Genomic DNA, 19345 nt, shown 5'->3' on the forward strand with positions numbered 1-19345 from the left:
AAAGTGCTGGAAAGTAAACCATATTAAATTACTATTCTAACTCCAAATATAACTTACCTCAGGGAATGTGCCGGATAGTAAACCATAATAAATTACTATTCTAACTCCAAACATAACTTAACTCAGGGAATGTGCTGGATAGTAAACCATAATAAATTACTATTCAAACTCCAATCCAACATAAGTCAGGAAAAGTGTTGGATAATAAACCATACTAATTTACTATTCTAACTCCAATCCAACATAAGTCAGGGAAAGTGCTGGATAGTAAACCATAATAAATTACTATAGTAACTCCAAGCCAACATAAGTCAGGGAAAGTGCTGGATAATAAACCATAATAATTTACTATTCTAACTCCAATCCAACATAAGTCAGGGAAAGTGCTGGATAGTAAACCATCATAAATTACTATAGTAACTCCAATCCAACATAAGTCAGGGAAAGTGCTGGATAATAAACCATAATAATTTACTATTCTAACTCCAATTCAACATAAGTCAGGGAAAGTGCTGGATAATAAACCATAATAAATTACTATTCTAACTCCAATCCAACATAAGTCAGGGAAAGTGCTGGATAATAAACAATTATAATTTACTATTCTAACTCCAATCCAACATAAGTCAGGAAAAGTACAGGATAATAAAACATAAGTATTTACTATTCTAACTCCAATCCTACATAAGTCAGGGAAAGTGCTGGATAGTAAACCATAATAAATTACTATTCTAACTCCAATCCAACATAAGTCAGGGAAAGTGCTGGATAGTAAACAATAATAAATTACTATTCTAACTCCAAACATAACTTAACTCAGGGAATGTGCTGGACAATAAATTTAAAACAAATACTATTCTAACTCCAATAAAACTTAAATTAGGGAATGTGCAGGATAGTAAACAATATACATATTACAATAAAAATTTCGTGACAAATTCAAAATTTGATTTTTATATTTCGAATTCTGCTTAAAATTCTAATTTGTTCTTAAATTTCAATTTTTTTAATACATAATGTTTAATTTACTACCCACCCTTATCCCCTATTATACCAATAACCCGCTACTAAAATATTAATATGAAATTTTACACTATCATTACAAAAATAATTTCGTTTAAAATTTTAAATTTTATTGTTAAATTTCTATTTCTGATTTATTTTCGATTTATTATATTTTTAACTATTTTTTTAAATAAATTTCTAATTACTACCCACCCTTAGCCCCTAATATACCAATTACCCACTACTAAATTTTAAATATGACTTATTAATTAATGAATAAAAATAAAATTTCGTGAAAATTTCTATTTTGAAATTTTAAATTTCGAATTCTGATTAAATTTCTATTTTGTGTATTTTTTATAAATTTTTAAATTTTAATTTTAAATTACTACCCACCCTTATCCCCTATAATACCAATAACCCGCTACTAAAATTTTAACAAATCTTTTGTAAAAAAACATTTTTTTTTTATTATTATTACTAAAAGTATTTTTCTACGTTTTTTAAACACATAATACTGAATTTTTTTTTTTTTTAAACACATTATATTTTTTTGTCGATATTATATACAACGACCTTTTTAGTCAACGATATTCTATTCATCGATATTTTTGTTTGACGATATTTATGTCATTCTAACAAAACAATATTTTTTCCAACGATATTTACTGAGACGATGTTTTTTTCGTTCGATATTCTTACCACGATATTAATGCTAGTCGATATTTTCCCGTCGATATTCTATCTTAATACCGTGGTAAAGGAACGGGTGGTTAAGACGCATTCCTTGTTGTGACTGTGTTCTTTTGTTGAGGCACATGTGGTTTAGCCATGTGTGCCTCTGTCATACAACCCTTCCAGGACCCTCTGTAATCAAGGAAATACTAAATCAGCAAAAACCCTTTACAAACTCCCTTCATTTTGGGGTGAACAACATCCCCTTAGCAACCTTTTACCAATGCATCTATATCAAACAAACCAGTGCTAGATTTGTAAGAAAAAAAAGAATGCCGCTGCACAAAGCTCTACTCAGAAACTCGCTGCCTTCAGCTGCGCACCGGATACCAAAGCTGGTAATCTTGAACCACCTCATACCTCTTTAATCCACTACCATACACTACCTGTCCCTTAGGCAGGCAATTATTTTTATCAAACATCTTTTTTAATGAACCATGCTTATCATACAATATGCATACTGAACATATCGTACAAACATGGTTCCACATTGCAATACACTGTTTTCACCCCGGGAGTGGTCTTACATAGTGAGTAAGGGAGTCTGGGTCCTTCATTGATGTTCACCCCCGGTGCGTTCCTGCCCTAAAATAGCCTTGTGCCTCTGTTCTAGTATGTTATTTTGTGTGGATCCCCCTGGTACCTCATAGCCCCAGAATTGTTCCTCTGCAACTCCTCCATGTGGATCATATTTTCTCCCACTTTTGGGACATCCTCTAGCCTTATAGGTCACTAGGCTGGTAATCTTAACCCACCTCATGCCTCTTTATCTCGCTGTCTTCCAGGTTTCTGTTTTCTCCCTTTATGATGGTTTTTCTGTATTTCTATTCGTCCGTCTTTCTGATTTGTGTGTTGTTCCCTCTCTTTCTCTTGGTAAATATCTAAAGCAGAAAATAAGTGCCTGTCTCCAAAAATAGGTGCGGTGGACCTCACCAGCAACCACTGCCTCAAATTAATCACTGAAACTGACACATACAGGAATGATCAATGCAACCCCCGGGTTTGTCCACTCCTCAAAATCTAACTAGACAAAGTTAAATGGCCCTCTATTAAAACAGATTCAATTACTCAGTACCATATACTTGAAAAAACGTACACATTAAAAAAATAATGTTCAATATCTATGTAAAAACAGACAGACTGTATTAATACCATCAACAGGAAAATGGAACAATCTAAGACGCAAGAACATATCGCCTGCCCACAGGTGATCCACTTTCATCTTTTGTTTACTACTCTTTATACTTACCCAGAGTGTAATATTTCTCAATAATCCAAAAACCCGGCATAAAAATTAAACTGATTTATTACTAGGGATTATTCTCTCTCCTACCTTTCTATTTGAATGATACAAATCATAATCTCTCATCCTTCTTAACCATTACTGTAATGCTTATTTTCTAGCCTCTTCGCTCAAACCACACTTTCCCTTCCGAGTAACCTCTCCTTGTTATCTCACAATATCTAATCTCCTTCACACTATTTACTTATTCTATTTTTTTTCACTTGCATGAGCTCAGTCTAATGATTACATCCAACTCATATTAACTTAATCAACCACTAGAAACCAAAGGAAATGCCCCTGCCTCCTCAGAGCACAAAACTAACCCAATAATGACCAATTTACAGCAATATTAAATAACCACTTGATTAACCACTAGCTATGGGTTTCTGAGTAGTGTGGCTCACGCCTTAAGGTGCTTCAAAGCCTCATAAGGGGTAAGAAGCTCTCTCTCTCTCTCTCTCTCTCTCTCTCTCTCTCTCTCTATATATATATATATATATATATATATATATATATATATATATATATATATATATATATATATATATATATATATATATATATATATATATATATATATATATATATATATATATATATATATACATATATACACAATGACAATATAATGTGCTTGCTAATTATTGGAGCTAGATAATAGCAGGTCTCGAGGGCTAGAAGTGCTTGTAGATGCACTAACCAAGTTCTTGTGTGTGACATTATTCATGACTGTGGTTGTGGTTTATATTAATTTCATTGGACTCAAAACGCCCCACTGGTACTGTTGTGTATCTATTTTCTGCTCACTTGTTTTCTCACTGTAAGCAATAGGCAAACGTGCTGCAGTTTCGAATTAGTATCTTTATGCAGGGCTAACAAAATGACTATAAACTCCCTATGCCTCACTCTCACGTCATACAGGTAGAGCTTCTTGGGAAGCCTGGCTTACAGTGACACAGAAGGGCTTCGGCAGTAGGCGGCCGTCACGCATGAACGACTCCTCAGATTTCGGCTTCTCTTTGTGAAGTCATTGCATGGGCCCTATCGACTTCTGGAGGTCATGGGGTTTGCAGATGGGAGTTGAAATGATGCTGTGTGAGGTTCCCCCCACGTATCTGCAGAGTGTCATAGAAGCAGGAGGCACCCCCTCCTGCTCTCTCCGCCGGCCTCCCCCTTGCCCTCCCCCCTCCCCTGCTGGGAGACAGGGCTTCTCCGCCTCAGCCTATCCCAGCCGGCCCCGGCTCTCCATCCCTGGCAGCGTGGAGAAAGGAGGCCAGGCAGGCGGCCAGGCCGTGCAGCGCACACAGCCAGCGCGGATCTGTCAGCAGCAGAAGCAGCCGCCTCGCCAGTCCTGGCAGGGTCTGCTGAGAGGAGACTCGCAGCCTCGGCTTGCTACGCTCTCGCAGCCCTCTCCGGCTCAAGGCGAGACCCTAACACTCCTCAGAGCTCCTCACAGCCAGGCCGGACTATGCTGCTGCCATGTCTTCTCCTACTGTTTCAAGGTAGGAGCCGCGGGCGCTGGGCTGCATGGGTGCTGTTCAGAGTTTGCATGTTACAGGTTTGGGGCATCGTGCAATGCCCAGTGCTGAGGGAAAGGCTTTGTCCCACACCATAACTTCACTGCCCGTGCACGGTACCACTGTTTGGGCACCCATTTGCCACATCCTCACTTTGTTAAACTTTTGCAACCACTTCGCCTCACGTGTGTGTTACGCGGGAAATGTGAGTACGCACCTTTACATATCGGTGAAAATGGCATGCCATTAACAAGAGTTCGTGCGCCCTCAGCAGCTTGCCCAAAAAAGTGTACAGTGCCGAAATAATGGTTTGGAAGTACGCACAGGTTCCTGGGGATGTGTGTGTGGGGACGCGCCTACTATGGACAAAAGGTGAAAGCAGACGTCCCTCCTTTGCACAAACCGTCTAACGGGCAGCGCGCGCAAAAAGTTCTGTTAATGCACTGATTTGTGGCTTGGGGGCTCGCGCGCATGCACCTTTTATTCTGCAGCCTGCAGCCCATGAATTACCGCATCACCTGCCGGTGCGACTTCAGGATACGATGCACTGAGAAAGTTACTCTGGCCAGCATGTAAAAGGGGACACTGCTAGCTATGAGGGTCAGGCGTCTTGTTGGTTTGGGGTGTAACTTGTTCATTCGCCCCCTCTTGAGTTGGTATCACCGATACTCTCCCGGCACTAATCGAACTCCTTGTGTCCCCACAGCTCTGCAGTCCGCTCGCGCAGCTGACCTCGCGCGCGGCTCGTGCGCCTTTGAAGATGACACGTGCGCCTACACCCCGGACTTCTCCTCTTTGCCCTGGATGCTAAATGAAGAAGGTCAGTCTGGGTCGAGCGTCGCACAGTTGCTGCCTGGGCATGTATTACTGCTTGTCTTGAGAGCTCCTCTTCTTCCAATTGGTTGTAGCAAATAGGAAGTGAAGTCTTTGGATTCTATCTTTAACAGCTGATGAGGGGGGAGTTCACGGAGTCAAGTGTACAGAGCGGTCCTCTGTCTTTTTTTGAAAATCAGTTAACTGTTAAAATTTAGTGTCCTACGGGCTTAGTAAACTACTACTGGCACCAGGAGTCACAGGGAAAGGCTATTGCACTTCTTTCAGGTTTGTTCACTTTCAAACTGGAATGAACTACCACTACGGGCTTATTTGTGAAGTGAAGGTAAAGTACAAATTCGGAGCATGATTTATTAAAAGACAGGCGTTAATATCACTCCGTCTTGTGGTTTATGCAGACAGTTACCCTGGGGCCCATATGATGAACACTTCTCCCAAAGTGATGAAAGGCATGCTTGGATTCATCTCAGCCACTGTTGATCGCTCTGGGCTACATCCCAGATATCATTTTCGCCCACTATTGCACTCTAGAAAGAGACTTGTCATATGCAAATCAGGCTTGATCGTGCTTCAGTAGGAAAAGTTCAGGTGAACTGCTGGGCCAGGCCCACCAAAGACAGGAACACAGTCAATCTAAGACTGCTTTCGGTCTACTTCGGGCATGCTAGTGAGGTGTAGCTTGAGTTCCGAGACCCAGGTGTAAAATTGTACGTTGCACTTGTTTTCAACAAGCTTTGTACAAGTTAGTACATCAAGTGCAATAGAACAGCCCACCGCGAGCTGCAGGTGATGCATGCTGCCTCAATGTATTCTGATAACAGCGTATGCACACACGACATGCACATAAACACACGCACTTTAGATGTAATAATTAATTTCAGTTAACATTTACCTTAGAAGAAAGTACCACCTCCTCTACCGTATGCACTGTTCGTTGACACCATCATTAGCAGGGGATTTCCCGCTTAACTTGACTGAAGTCAGGTTTTCGCTTTGAAGCTGCCTTCAGTTGTTTTTCTTCAAAGACCGAACAGGCAAAGCGCGGTTTGTTACTTTGTTTGCATGAACAGTGCCCATTGGACGTTCCAATGTAGGATGCCCTCCCACGTGTGCCTTTTTGTTTATGTTATATGTATGTAGAGGCTCTTACTTTCCCATTTTACTTTTTTTAAACGACTAAGCACGTGTTTTTCAACCCAGGACAAAGCATTGTTTCGCTCGCGCAGATTCACAGCTCGCAGGGGTTTCTCTTAACTAGGACGACGAACGTTCCTCGGAGACAGGGGGTTATCAACACATGATTCATGGGCTCTCAGGGGCTGACTCAGAAGAACTCTGAGTGTTTGCGGATAACCGCCGCCCATATGTTTTCTGCAGTGTAGGGCTTGTCATGTTTCCAGCGCTGCATTTTCTAGACTCAGCTAACTTAACTCACCACAGGCTCACGTCACTGCTAATTCAACTGATGTCTGTCTCAGGCACATCCAGAGGGCGACCAGTACACGCCCATGTTAAGGTGCTGTAGCCATGCAACAGGAGTCGAGATGTGCAGCACGTGCGTGTGTGTGTGTGAGGAATGTTGTATCATTCAGAACAACCAAGTTCTTATAAGTTGGTTGAGTTTTCAGACTACTCATTGAGCAACACGCATCACTCTTTTGCCAAAAGGCAAACACTCTAAGATAAATAGAAGTTACAGGGTCATATATTGCATTTATTAGGCAATTGAACCTTACAGTCACCTGCTATAGCCTAATGTAAAGTGGTAAAACGTCCGAATGCAATTGAACCTTACAGTCACCTGCTATAGCCTAATGTAAAGTGGTAAAACGTCCGTCATAAATACATACCCGCCACATCTTGATGGCATGCTTGCCCATTTCACTGATCTGCCACCGCCCTCACCTGAATCATTCATGCCATGTGCTGTCCCAAATTCTTGCTATATGTTTGGAAATGCTCAAAAATCACCAGGGCCTCCCAAAATAAATCTCTGACGTCATGTTTCAGCTAACCCCAAATCTTCAGTGCCTCAGCTAACTTCACATATTTGGTGTCATGCACTCTCGAATAAAATAATTGGAGTCTTTTTTTTAATGTTAATTGAAATAAATACACTAATACATCTGCCTCGATTACCGCAGCCTTATTCAACAATCATTTGATCTGTTAGCATGTTAAAGAGTCAAGGGCTGAAATACCTGCCACCAATCATCCAAGGTAAGATAGACGGCTCCAAACTAGCTCTCCTGACATCTCACATATATTCCCAAGCTCACACATACACCCCATATCTCAGGAACCAAATGCTAACCAAACAACCTTGTTCCTATCTGTTCCTATCTGCATAACATGCACTTATAACTACAATAGGCCACATCTTCGCTTCGTCTGTGCTGCATGGGCTCATGCCTTTCCCACTACCTCCTTTGCACCACCCATCCACTGTCTGAGGCTGCACAGCTGCTATTCTACTTCTGCACCTCACCAGCCTGGCACTGGACTTCAGTGTTTTTTTGTGGGGAATTTATTTTTATTTGCATTTTTAAAACATATAAACATATCAAGCATGCCACATAAGGCCTTCCACCATTCCCCACCCCCTACCACCCTCCACCCACCTTCCCCAGGATGTCACATAACAAAACACTACACGTGGATACAGCGTCTTGTCATCTAACTCTGTATTGCACATAGATGTCCATATCTTCCACCCCTGCCTCGGGACAGCATGGAGATCCACCCTTTCTCTATCATTGTCCCCCGTCTAGACCATGGTACAGTCTCCATTTCCCCACACTCTATTGAACTTCTTGGGGCAGCCTCTGGCTTTGTATGTGACCCTCTCCGCTACCATGTAGCTGTCCGTACCTCTTCTCCACTCCTCTATTGGCGGGGGTATAGGAGCGCCCCAAGCCTGAGCCACGTCCCTCTTGGCCACCACCAAAGCCAGCGAGAGGAAAATCAAAAGTGGGCGATTCAGATCCACCTCATTAGCTATGCCCAACAGAACCAATCTAGGCTCCACTGGGAGGGCCGTCTCCCATATGGTGCTTAGCTCCCTTACTATCTCGGCCCAGTAATCCTGGATAACACAACAGTCCCAGATGGTATGATAAAAGTTTCCCTCCTCACGCCCACATCTCAGACAGGTAGAGTCAGTGGACTGCCCCATCCGGTGTAATCGGTGCCTATCATAAGGAAGATTTTAAATTGTAGTCGAAGCCGGGACTTTATCGCGACTTCCCTAGGGTGCATCAGGGCAGTCTCCCAATCAAGTGTATCCATTTCCCCCAGATCTATTTCCCATGTCTCTTTCAGTTTCCCCAGTCCGTCCAGCATATTATTAATCAAAGTCCTATAGGTCAGGGAAACTAGCTTAGTCGGGACGTGCTCCTGTAGGAGCCGGCCCTCCAACAGTGCATACTCCGGCAGCGGATTCAAGAGCGCCCCCTCCGCCCTCCATGCATGACGCACCTGCGCATACTTCAAGTACTGCGTATGATGTAATCCATATTCCACCCTTAATGCCTGGAAGGACTTCAAAACTCCCCTTTTCAGCAGATCTCCCAAAACAGAGATACCTATGTCATCCCATCTTTTAAACCCTTTTAATTTATGCAGTTCCTTCAGCCATGTACAATGCCATATCAAGGTTTGTTTCATCGGTTTGTGTGCCCATCCGATTCTCCGGGTCGCCCTCTCCCACAACTCCACGGTCACACGTGTTGCTGAGAGTAGTCTTTCTTTCCACCTACCTCCATATATGTAGTGCAAACAAGTTAGTTGCGCCATTTTCCCCCTCTCCAGTCTATAGGTTGGGTGGTCCACTGGGGCGTGGAGCCAATCGTTTATTGGCGATAAATGTTCCGCCCAATAGTATGTATATACAACAAGAGAGGAAGGGAATAATGGCTACTCTCCCACCCCTTATTTCAATATCTATTATCAACAAAAGAGCGCCAATACGACACAAGTGAAACCCTATGTCACAGTGAAAAAAGTTAAATCTACCTTAATTTGAGTGGTCATTAAACGATAAGAGAGGCAGTGAAGATAGAAAAATTTATTATTTTCTAAAAGAACCCTCACTCACCCTAGAGGTGACATGCTTCATCATGGGGTTCGGTCACAGGTGGGGCCGACTATCCCCAACTGTGTGCTACCACGCCTGCAAGTGCAGCGGAGCTGGTATGTGTGAAGGGAGTGATCAGTGAAAAAGGTGTGTTATAAAAGATCACAACTGTGCCTCAACAAACTTTATTAATGGCCAGTTGTTCACATTAAAAATTGTGGAGTCACTGGAATTTTTAATTTTAATCCAGGGACTTAAAAGTGCATGGTCAACATGTTTCTGCTGGTAGTGCTATAGTCAGCTCAGCTTTCTTCAGGACCAGATTATAAAAAAGAACAATCCTACGGGGTACAAGCACGCTAAGGCCTGCCCACACTGTTAGGAACAAAAGAGAAGATAAAGTAAATTTTACTCTCCTCAAACAAACTCACGGTTTTACCCGTCCTCAAGACTCCTGCTAATCGTCAGGTAGAGTTTCTGTAAATAAACAGACATATCAATTCTTTAACGTGCATCCCTTTTAAAATACATGACCAACACAGAACATGTTCATTCTGTCTTACATAGGAACTGTCCGCTCAACTATTTAAAAGACAATTCATGTTTGTTAAATTCAATATTTTAAAGTCAAAGACGATTGGAATTTGAATTTCCATATATCTATTAATTTCTAGATTATTTGATTTCAGCGGGATTCAAAAATTCATTTAATTGAAAAGTTCATAATATCAGCATAACATTCTGAGAACCTAGATCTCAGGATCCTTTGATAGGGGCCAGATAGCCACTAGAAGTATTAGACTTAACCATTGATAGGGAATATATTGCACTTACGATGCTTCAAGATACAACATGCTTCATGGGCTCATAGGGTTAGGCACATTTTCACTTCCAGTCAAACCTGTTTGGACCCAAAGCACGAGCTGGTTCGATAAAGTATAGTTCAATACCAGCGATCTAAGTTAGTTCTTTTATATGGAGAGAATAAACCCTCTCTAGAGAGGCAAAATCTACTTTGGTACAAATTGCGCCGCACAACTCACTTGCAGCTAGAAGGCTCGCCGCTTATCCATCTATTCATTTCACCCCTACGGCCCGGATCGAGGTGTCTTCGCGTTCTCGGCCCTTTATTAGTACTTCCGTGTTTTGGACGCGGAACGTAATGCGTCACGTAACGCGAACACGTGACCTTTGGGGATTAAGAGATGTTCATTTATTTTAAATTGTGCTTGAATAGGTTCTTTTATTTTACAATATTCGGTTAAAGGCCAACGTTATTATACCTATTCGTGTTTAAGGGGGCAGATGGTTTAGTTTGGTAATGAAGTCGATTGCTAGCGTGTCTACACTTCTGGTCGACTTCTTACAATCACCGCTAGACCGCTAACCTTAAGCCAATAAGACGGTCGTCATTGTTAGTATTGGTATAGGGACACTTTACCAGTGGTTAAGCCTATGTAGTATGTCGATAGTACCCAAACTTTAGAACATAGCATCATGTCTTTCTTATTTTCTGGTATGAAAAAGAGTATATTTAAGAATATATTTGGGGATATATTTAAGAACCCGTTTTGCTGGAACCAAACCTTTGGAACAAAACAAGGGAGTAGAGTGGAGCAAACTGTCAACTTCAGATTGTTTAAACATTAATAGTGAACATAGTTCTCAGTGTTTACATCGATTTTAATCGATTTTTATCGTTTTTAATCTGATAGTGGGGTTGTTTTTTAATGTAAAAAACAGCATCACTTTAAAACACTACCCCAGGGATGTCATCATTCAGTCCCACCTGGTGGGATGACAATCGGTATATCCATCTTTGTTCTTGTTCGAATAACCTTTGTTCACTGGCGCCTTGTAGATGTTCTATTATGGTCCAGTGGAAATTGTCCGGGGAGTGTTTCTGCTCTAAGAAGTGAGAAGTCATTTTTGTATTGCTCTTACCACAGCGTATGCTGCTTCTATGTTCACACATACGGAGTTTAACCATTCTCCTCGTCATTCCCACATATTTCAGACCACATGGGCCAGTTATTAAATATACCACATTGGCTGTGTTGCAGTTCGTATGGTTTCTTTGTTCCCAGATTTTATCGGGTTCCAAGGTCAGTGTTTTTGAGCTACTTGTGAATGGGCAAACACTACAATTTCCACACGGATAGTGGCCTATCACTGGTGGTAAACCCCACATATTCAGGACATTTTGAGTGGGTTCTTGTCTCCTTTTAGGGCGGGTATGTACTAAAGCATCCTTAAGGCTTTTTGCCCTTTTGTAAGAGAATAAGGGTTTTTCCCAATTACAGGAGTTGGATGTGAGAATTCTCCAGTGTTTGGTAATGCTGCGTGCCACCATATTAGAGGCTGTGTTGAATGTTGTTACACAGGTAAGTGGTACCTCGTTGTTCTCAGCTTGGGGTTTCTCCTCCAAGAGGGCATCTCGATTTTGATTCCGAGCCCTTTTGCAGCTGGTTGCTAGGAGATGTTTTGGATACCCCCTGACTTGCATCTTTTCTGTGAGATCTTGGGCTTGTGTTTTATAATCTTGTACATCTGAGCAGTTCCTCCGAATACGGAGAAACTGCCCAAAAGGCAGATTCTCCCTTAGTGGGCGCGGATGGAAACTGGTGTAATGTAACAGGTTGTTTTTACTGGTAGGTTTGTAGTGAGTTTTAGTTCTTAATTCATTCCCTACCCTCTCGATGGTCACATCCAGGAATACTACAGTAGATTCACTGTGCTCATGGGTAAATTTCAAATTTGGGTCACAATTATTGACCCATGTGAAGAAAGTAGTCAACCGTTCTTCATCACCTCTCCAGATCAAAAGCACATCATCTATGTACCTTTGCCATAGAATGATGTTTTCACAAAAGGGGTTGTCTGATGATAGAATATGTAGTTTTTCAAAATTGAAAACATACAGACCCGCTACACTCGGGGCAAAAGTGCTCCCCATGGAAGTTCCGGTAGCTTGTAAATATAACCGGTCTTCATATTGAAAGAAATTCCTTTTGAGGGCCAGGGAGGCACATTCCACCACAAAGGATTTAGATGTATTGTACTCCCATCTGTTGTTGTCAAGTGTGTGGGCAATTACCTCTATGGTCGCATCTTGTGGAATGCAAGTGTAAAGGCTTTCTATATCTAGTGTGGCTAGAAAACATTGTCCCTCGGGTAAACTTATTGATTTCAACATCGTCAATAAGCTTTTGGTGTCCTTGATGTACGTACTGGTGGCTTCCACTATTGGTCTCAGGAAGAAATCGCAGTATTTGGACAAGGGTTCCAGCAGGGAACCCAACCCAGAGACAATTGGTCTTCCTGGTGGTGGAAGAATCCCTTTGTGTGTTTTTGGGAGAGTGTAAAAATAGGGAATTTTACCCTCTGATGTTGTCAGAAAGTCTGCTTCCTGCTTTGTGATTAGACCTTCAGATTCAGCTGATGTGACTAGTTCTATAATCTCAGACCTCAAAATGTCAGTTGGATCCACCCTCAGTAAGATGTAATTTGTTTCATTATCCAGTAGGCGTCTACACTCTTGGTCATAGGCTCTCTTGTGTTGGATAACCACACCTCCGCCCTTATCTGCACTCTTTATTACAATTTCAGTGTTGTTCTGTAATGACTGTATAGCCTTGAATTCTCCAGAAGTCAGATTTTTGTAGGGACTTCTACGCCGGCACCACCGCAAAACTCCAGAAAAAACTACAACGCATCCAGAACGCCTCAGCCAGGCTCATATTAGACATCCCGCGTAAAGAACACATCTCTGATCACCTGAAAAACCTCCAATGGCTCCCCGTCAACAAGAGGATCACTTTCCGGCTCCTAACCCACGCACACAAAGCACTCTACGAAATCGGACCCGAATGCCTCAACACACGACTATCCTTCTACACCCATTTCCCGCCAGCTACGATCCTCCAACCAAGCCAATGCCACTGTACCTCGCATCAACAAAACCACCATGGGAGGTAGATCCTTCTCCTACCTAGCAGCTAAAACTTGGAACTCACTTCCCACCCACCTTCGCCTTACTCAGAACCACCTAGCATTCAGAAAGCAACTCAAAACGTGGATATTCGACAAGTAACTCCCCACCCTTCTACAAGCGCCTTGAGACCCTCTGGGTATGTAGCGCGCTATATAAATCTTTTGACTTGACTTGACTTGACTTGACTTGGTGGTGCTAAGGATTCAATTTCTTTGACCACGGCTTGTTCAAAAGCCAATATTTCTGGTGGAACACTGTGTTGAGGTGGTTGAAAAGTAGATTTTAATCTGAAGTCTGTGTCTCCCTGTGTCCTTTGATTGGCATCTGTCGTTTGTTTCTCGAAGAAACTCTTGAGTCTCAATTTTCGAAAAAAATCCGTCAACTCACAGCGTAATTTGAAAGTATCTAGGTTGGGAGTCGGAACAAAACCAAGCCCCTTCTCTAAAATACTTTTCTCATCCTCTGTGAGGACTATGTCAGTTAAATTAGTTATTAAACTCTCTGATTGCTTGGGCCCGCTCTCTGGTCTGCGGTTTTGCTTCTCGTGTTGTCGCCCACTGAGTCCGTCTGGTCCCAGTGGACCTGGTTCTGCCCCTTCCGTTTGCCCCTGGAGCCCCGGCCTCTCCCTAAAAAAGGCGGCTGGAACATCGGTGGTTGATAAAATGGCGGTTGCATTTGGCCAAAGGGTTGATTCCAACCCATCATTGGGGGGAAAGGAGTTTGAGGGGGGAATGCATTATGGAAGCGTGGACCATTCTGCTGATATGTTTGCCACTAAGGATTATACATCCCTCTTCCTCTACCTCTTCCTTTGTTTCTCCTATTTCCACTCCCTGTACTAGAACCACTTGATTGGGAATCATCAGAGGTGTCTGAATTATAATCTGTCTTTGTGGGAGGCGTATATTCTGCTACGGAGTAAGGGTATACCTTGTCATAGGACCATTTTTTAAGATCTTTTTGCAATTTCTGACCTTTAGATTAGAGAAGATTCTCTTTGTAGTCATTCATCTCTTTATTCAAGTCATCCAATCTTTTCTTCCAGCCTGTCAGAGTTACTTTAAAATGTGCCTCCGTAGTTTGTATTTCCAGTTGAATGGTTTCTGACAGTCGTAAGGCAGTCTTAATTATTAAAACTGCCCAGTCACGAGTGCAGTGCCAGGCTATTTGGGCCCACTCTTTTCTGAACACTGCATCCTCCAGAAAAATTCTCGGGGCGTTGGTTACCAACAACCCTTTGGGTGCTGTGTTTTTCAATAGATATTGTTTCAACATTGTACCATGCAGGATTGCTCTTATACAGCTTCTTTTTAACTTACCCAGTTTGTCCCACTCCGTTGTTTGGGAGATTGTTTGTGATATCGAGGCATCTGCGAATAGGTTTGCATCCCCTAGTAATGCGTCAACTTCTTCTCTACTAAAGGAGAGACCCAGGTCCTCCATCTTTTTTGTTATGCTGTGATACTATTGCTTAAATACTCTCGCAGCTATGCGCTGCCTAGAATGTATATACAGCAAGAGAGGAAGGGAATAATGGCTACTCTCCCACCCCTTATTTCAATATCTATTATCAACAAAAGAGCGCCAATACGACACGAGCAAAACCCTATGTCACAGTGAAAAAAGTTAAATCTACCTTAATTTGAGTGGTCATTAAACAATAAGAGAGGCAGTGAAGATAGAAAAATTTATTATTTTCTAAAAGAACCCTCACTCACCCTAGAGGTGACATGCTTCATCATGGGGTTCGGTCACAGGTGGGGCCGACTATCCCCACCTGTGTGCTACCACGCCTGCAAGTGCAGCGGAGCTGGTATGTGTGAAGGGAGTGATCAGTGAAAAAGGTGTGTTGTAAAAAATCACAACTGTGCCTCAACAAACTTTATTAAGGGCCAGTTGTTCACATTAAAAATTGTGGAGTCACTGGAATTTTTAATTTTAATCCAGGGACTTAAAAGTGCATAGTCAACATGTTTCTGCTGATAGTGCTATAGTCAGCTCAGCTTTCTTCAGGACCAGATTATAAAAAAGAACAATCCTACGGGGGTACAAGCACGCTAAGGCCTGCCCACACCGTTAGGAACAAAAGAGAAGATAAAGTAAATTTTACTCTCCTCAAACAAACTCACGGTTTTACCCGTCCTCAAGACTCCTGCTAATCGTCAGGTAGAGTTTCTGTAAATAAACAGACATATCAATTCTTTAACGTGCATCCCTTTTGAAATACATGACCAACACAGAACATGTTCATTCTGTCTTACATAGGAACTGTCCCCTCAACTATTTAAAAGACAATTCATGTTTGTTAAATTCAATATTTTTAAAGTCAAAGACGATTGGAATTTGAATTTCCATATATCTATTAATTTCTAGATTATTTGATTTCAGCGGGATTCAAAAATTCATTTAATTGAAAAGTTCATAATATCAGCATAACATTCTGAGAACCTAGATCTCTGGATCCTTTGATAGGGGCCAGATAGCCACTAGAAGTATTAGACTTAACCATTGATAGGGAATATATTGCACTTACGATGCTTCAAGATACAACATGCTTCATGGGCTCATAGGGTTAGGCACATTTTCACTTCCAGTCAAACCTGTTTGGACCCAAAGCACGAGCTGGTTAGATAAAGTATAGTTCAATACCAGCGATCTAAGTTAGTTCTTTTTTATGGAGAGAATAAACCCTCTCTAGAGAGGCAAAATCTACTTTGGTACAAATTAGATTAGTTGCCTTGATGTTTGGTAAAGAGATTCCCCCATTGTACTGATTCCTCTATAAAGTCTCAAGAGCAATCCTGGGCTGCTTCCCCAACCAAAGCAACGCCCGGAGTTCTCCATTTATCTCTTTGAAGACCTGTTGAGGGAGGGGAAAGTATTCATTTTGTAGGGCGTATAAGAACCTCGGCAAGGTTATTATCTTGAACGTTGCCGCCCGACCTAGAATCGTAAGGGGGAGGGTCTTCCATCTGGCAGCGTCACCAGCGAAATTTGCGAGGACTTGCTGAATGTTCATCTGATACGAGATTGAGCGGTCCTTCGTTATGAATACCCGCAGGTATGTAAACTCCTCCTCCGTTACCCGAAGCGCGACAGGTAGGGTAGGCCCCACGCTCTCTCCCCGGGGGCTGTACAGGACCAACTTATGCCAATTAATCTTGTATCCTGAGTGGGAGCCATATCGGCCCAACAGGATAAATAAACGCGGTATCGATACCTCTGGGTGGTTGACGTATAGGAGGATATTGTCCGCATATAGCGACATTTTTTCCTCGACTTCATCACTCGGGTCAGTCTCAAACCCTGTTAGCCCTCTTTCATGTCTTATCTCACACACCGCTATTTCTATGGTAAGGGCAAACAGTAGCGGTGACAGAGGGCACCCTTGGCGGGTCCCTCTCCGTATGGGAAAGTCCGCTGATAACACCCCATTGACTTTAACCCTCGCTCATGGGTCGGTGTAGAGGAGGTTCACCCACTTCCTAAACTTCGGACCGAAATTAAACTTAAGCAATACTCCCTCCAGGAAGGGCCAGTGTACCGCGTCAAAAGCTTTTTCTGTGTCCAGCGACATAAAACATGGGGCTCCTCACGATCACATACCTCCTTCAGCCAGTTATGGGTCCTCCACAGATTTAGCCTGCTTGCCCTGTCGGGCAGAAAGCCCTTCTGATCCAAGTGGACCAGAGCCGAAATCACGCGTCTCAGTCGCAGCACTAGAATCGTCGCCAGGAGTTTAACCTTCACATTCAGAAGTGATATGGGGCGATAGGACGCCCACTCCTCTGGCGGCTTACCCTGTTTATAGATAGGTACAATTGTGGCCATACGTAGATCTGGCGGCAGCGTGCCCTCCTGAACCGCCCCCACGAACAAGGCCAGCAAATGATTACTGAGTAGGTCTGCCATTTTTTTTAAAAATTCTGCGGGGAACCCATTCGGACCAGGAGATTTCCCCGGGCGAAGTCGAGCTAGAGCCTCCCTAACCTCCGTGACTGTTATCTCTTCCTCTAGACTCGCCTGATCCTCCTCCGCTAAGACGGGGGTCTCAATGGTCTCCAAATAATGCCCTACCTCCACAGTCGAGCCTAGGTCCTTGGCCTTGTAGAACTCCTCATAATAAGCTGCGAATGCCTGCGCTATCTGGACATCAGTTCGCTTGATATGGCCCTCCGCGTCTAACACCTGTTCCACCCATCTTGCATCCTGCTCTTTACGGCTCAGCCACGCCAATAGGTTCTCAGACTTATCCACCACGTCATACAACCTAAGTAAGGTCGCCTGCACCTGTGTCTTGGCCTCATCCGTCGCCAGTGCCTTGTAATGGTGCTGTGCGTCTAGTAGTAGTCTGAGGGACTGTGTCTACCACGTGCCGCCACTCAAGTTCTAAGATACGTGTTTCCAGGTCTTGTAGCTCACCCTGCACTCTCCTCCTCTCCCACGCTAGTCTATTCTGGGCCCTATCAAGCATGACTGTCTTAAAAGCTTCCCATATAGTCACCCCCGACTGCACCGATCCCATGTTTTCCGAAAAGTACACCTTCGCGTCGGCCCTAAGTCCCCGCAGCAGGTCCTTGTTCTGGAGATCCCATGCCATCAGTCGCCAGCTCCTACCCCCTGACCTATGTCTCGTCCCTGTTGTCACCAAAAGAGGCGCATGGTCCGAGATGCCCCGCACCTGATATTCTGCCTGATCGTCAGTGCTAAGAGCATGGCGGGGAAGGAAGACGTAGTCCAATCTAGAATACACCTTATGAGCCCCCTAGAAATAAGAGTAAGTTCTAGCGTCTGGGTGGAGCAATCTCCAGACGCCCGTCAGCCCTAACGTGCCAAGAACCTCGCCAAAGGGGACAGTGCCTGAGGGTCCGTCCCGGCCTCCTGACCTGTCAAGAGGGGCATACATAACATCATTAAAATCACCCCCACCACATGCAGTGTGTCTGGCGTGTTCAAAAGGATATCAGCATCCCCCGCGATGGTTCGAGCCTTAAGTTTGGGTGGTGCGTAGACCGAAACTATTGTGATCTTCTGGCGTTTCCATGTTCCCGTAATCCCCACATAAGTACCTTGTGGATCCATCCATGTACGTGTAACAGTAAAAGGGGGGGACTTCTTAATCAATATGGCAACCCCTCTAGATCCCGACGTGTACCCCGCATGTGCCAGCACCTTGTACGATCCCCTGGCCAGAAACCCGCATCGCGTACCATGTAAGTGGGTCTCCTGCAGCATGGCTATGTCCGGGGCCGCCCTCTTGACAACGACTATGAGCAACCCCCATTTTATCTTATTACCCAGGCCGTTCCCATTCCACGTGAGGATTTTGGCTGTGCCACTATCTTGCGCAAGAGCCCCGGGGCCATCCACCACCTCAGGAAACATCATTCCCTGCTTGCTCCTGCATCGGTCGACTTCGGGTGTGTGGTATGTAGGTTTGTGGAACATTTCTATCTGCGACATGCTTTAAAAAGATAACACATCCAAAACTGCCCCCCTCCCCTCCCCAATAGCCTTGCATAACCACCACAAGAGCTCACCCCTCTCCACCCCCCTCCCTTCCAGTCCTATCGCCATCCTAGAGGCAAGATAATGCTGTCCAGGTGAAGGAGGTCTGTCGCCCACCCGTCTCAACCCCAAAAAATGAAGAGCCCGCTCTAATCCTCTAAAAGAGAAACATGTAAAGGCAGAAGCAAAAGCAGGTAAAAACCAGAAAGAAAATCCATCCCAAAGAACAAAACAAACAGGAGGGGGTGTCCAACCTGCGTGCTCCATGACCACAAAGTCAATATTCGGTCAGCCAGTACTGTCCCATCATCACAAATTGGAGTCCTGGGGGTTCCCCTGCGAGGCCCCTTCCCCAGTGTATTCTCTTGTTCCATATTGTGTATTGCCACCAC

The 19345-nt window shown here is 43.5% G+C and overlaps 1 protein-coding gene across 1 annotated transcript in view; it reads left to right on the forward strand.

Annotated features, from left to right (window-relative positions):
* Positions 1–4292: 4292 nt before the first annotated feature.
* MAMDC2 (MAM domain containing 2) overlaps positions 4293–19345 on the forward strand; it is a 523202-nt gene continuing 508149 nt past the window's right edge. The window contains exons 1-2 of the mRNA XM_086961252.1: positions 4293–4527; positions 5249–5362. Of these exons, the coding sequence (XP_086817378.1) occupies positions 4494–4527; positions 5249–5362 (148 nt within the window). The 5' untranslated portion in view covers positions 4293–4493. The remainder of the gene's footprint in view (positions 4528–5248; positions 5363–19345) is intronic.

This window comes from Lissotriton vulgaris, chromosome 3_1 (genome assembly GCF_964263255.1).
Source record: "Lissotriton vulgaris chromosome 3_1, aLisVul1.2, whole genome shotgun sequence".
NCBI classification, from domain to species: Eukaryota; Metazoa; Chordata; class Amphibia; order Caudata; family Salamandridae; genus Lissotriton; species Lissotriton vulgaris.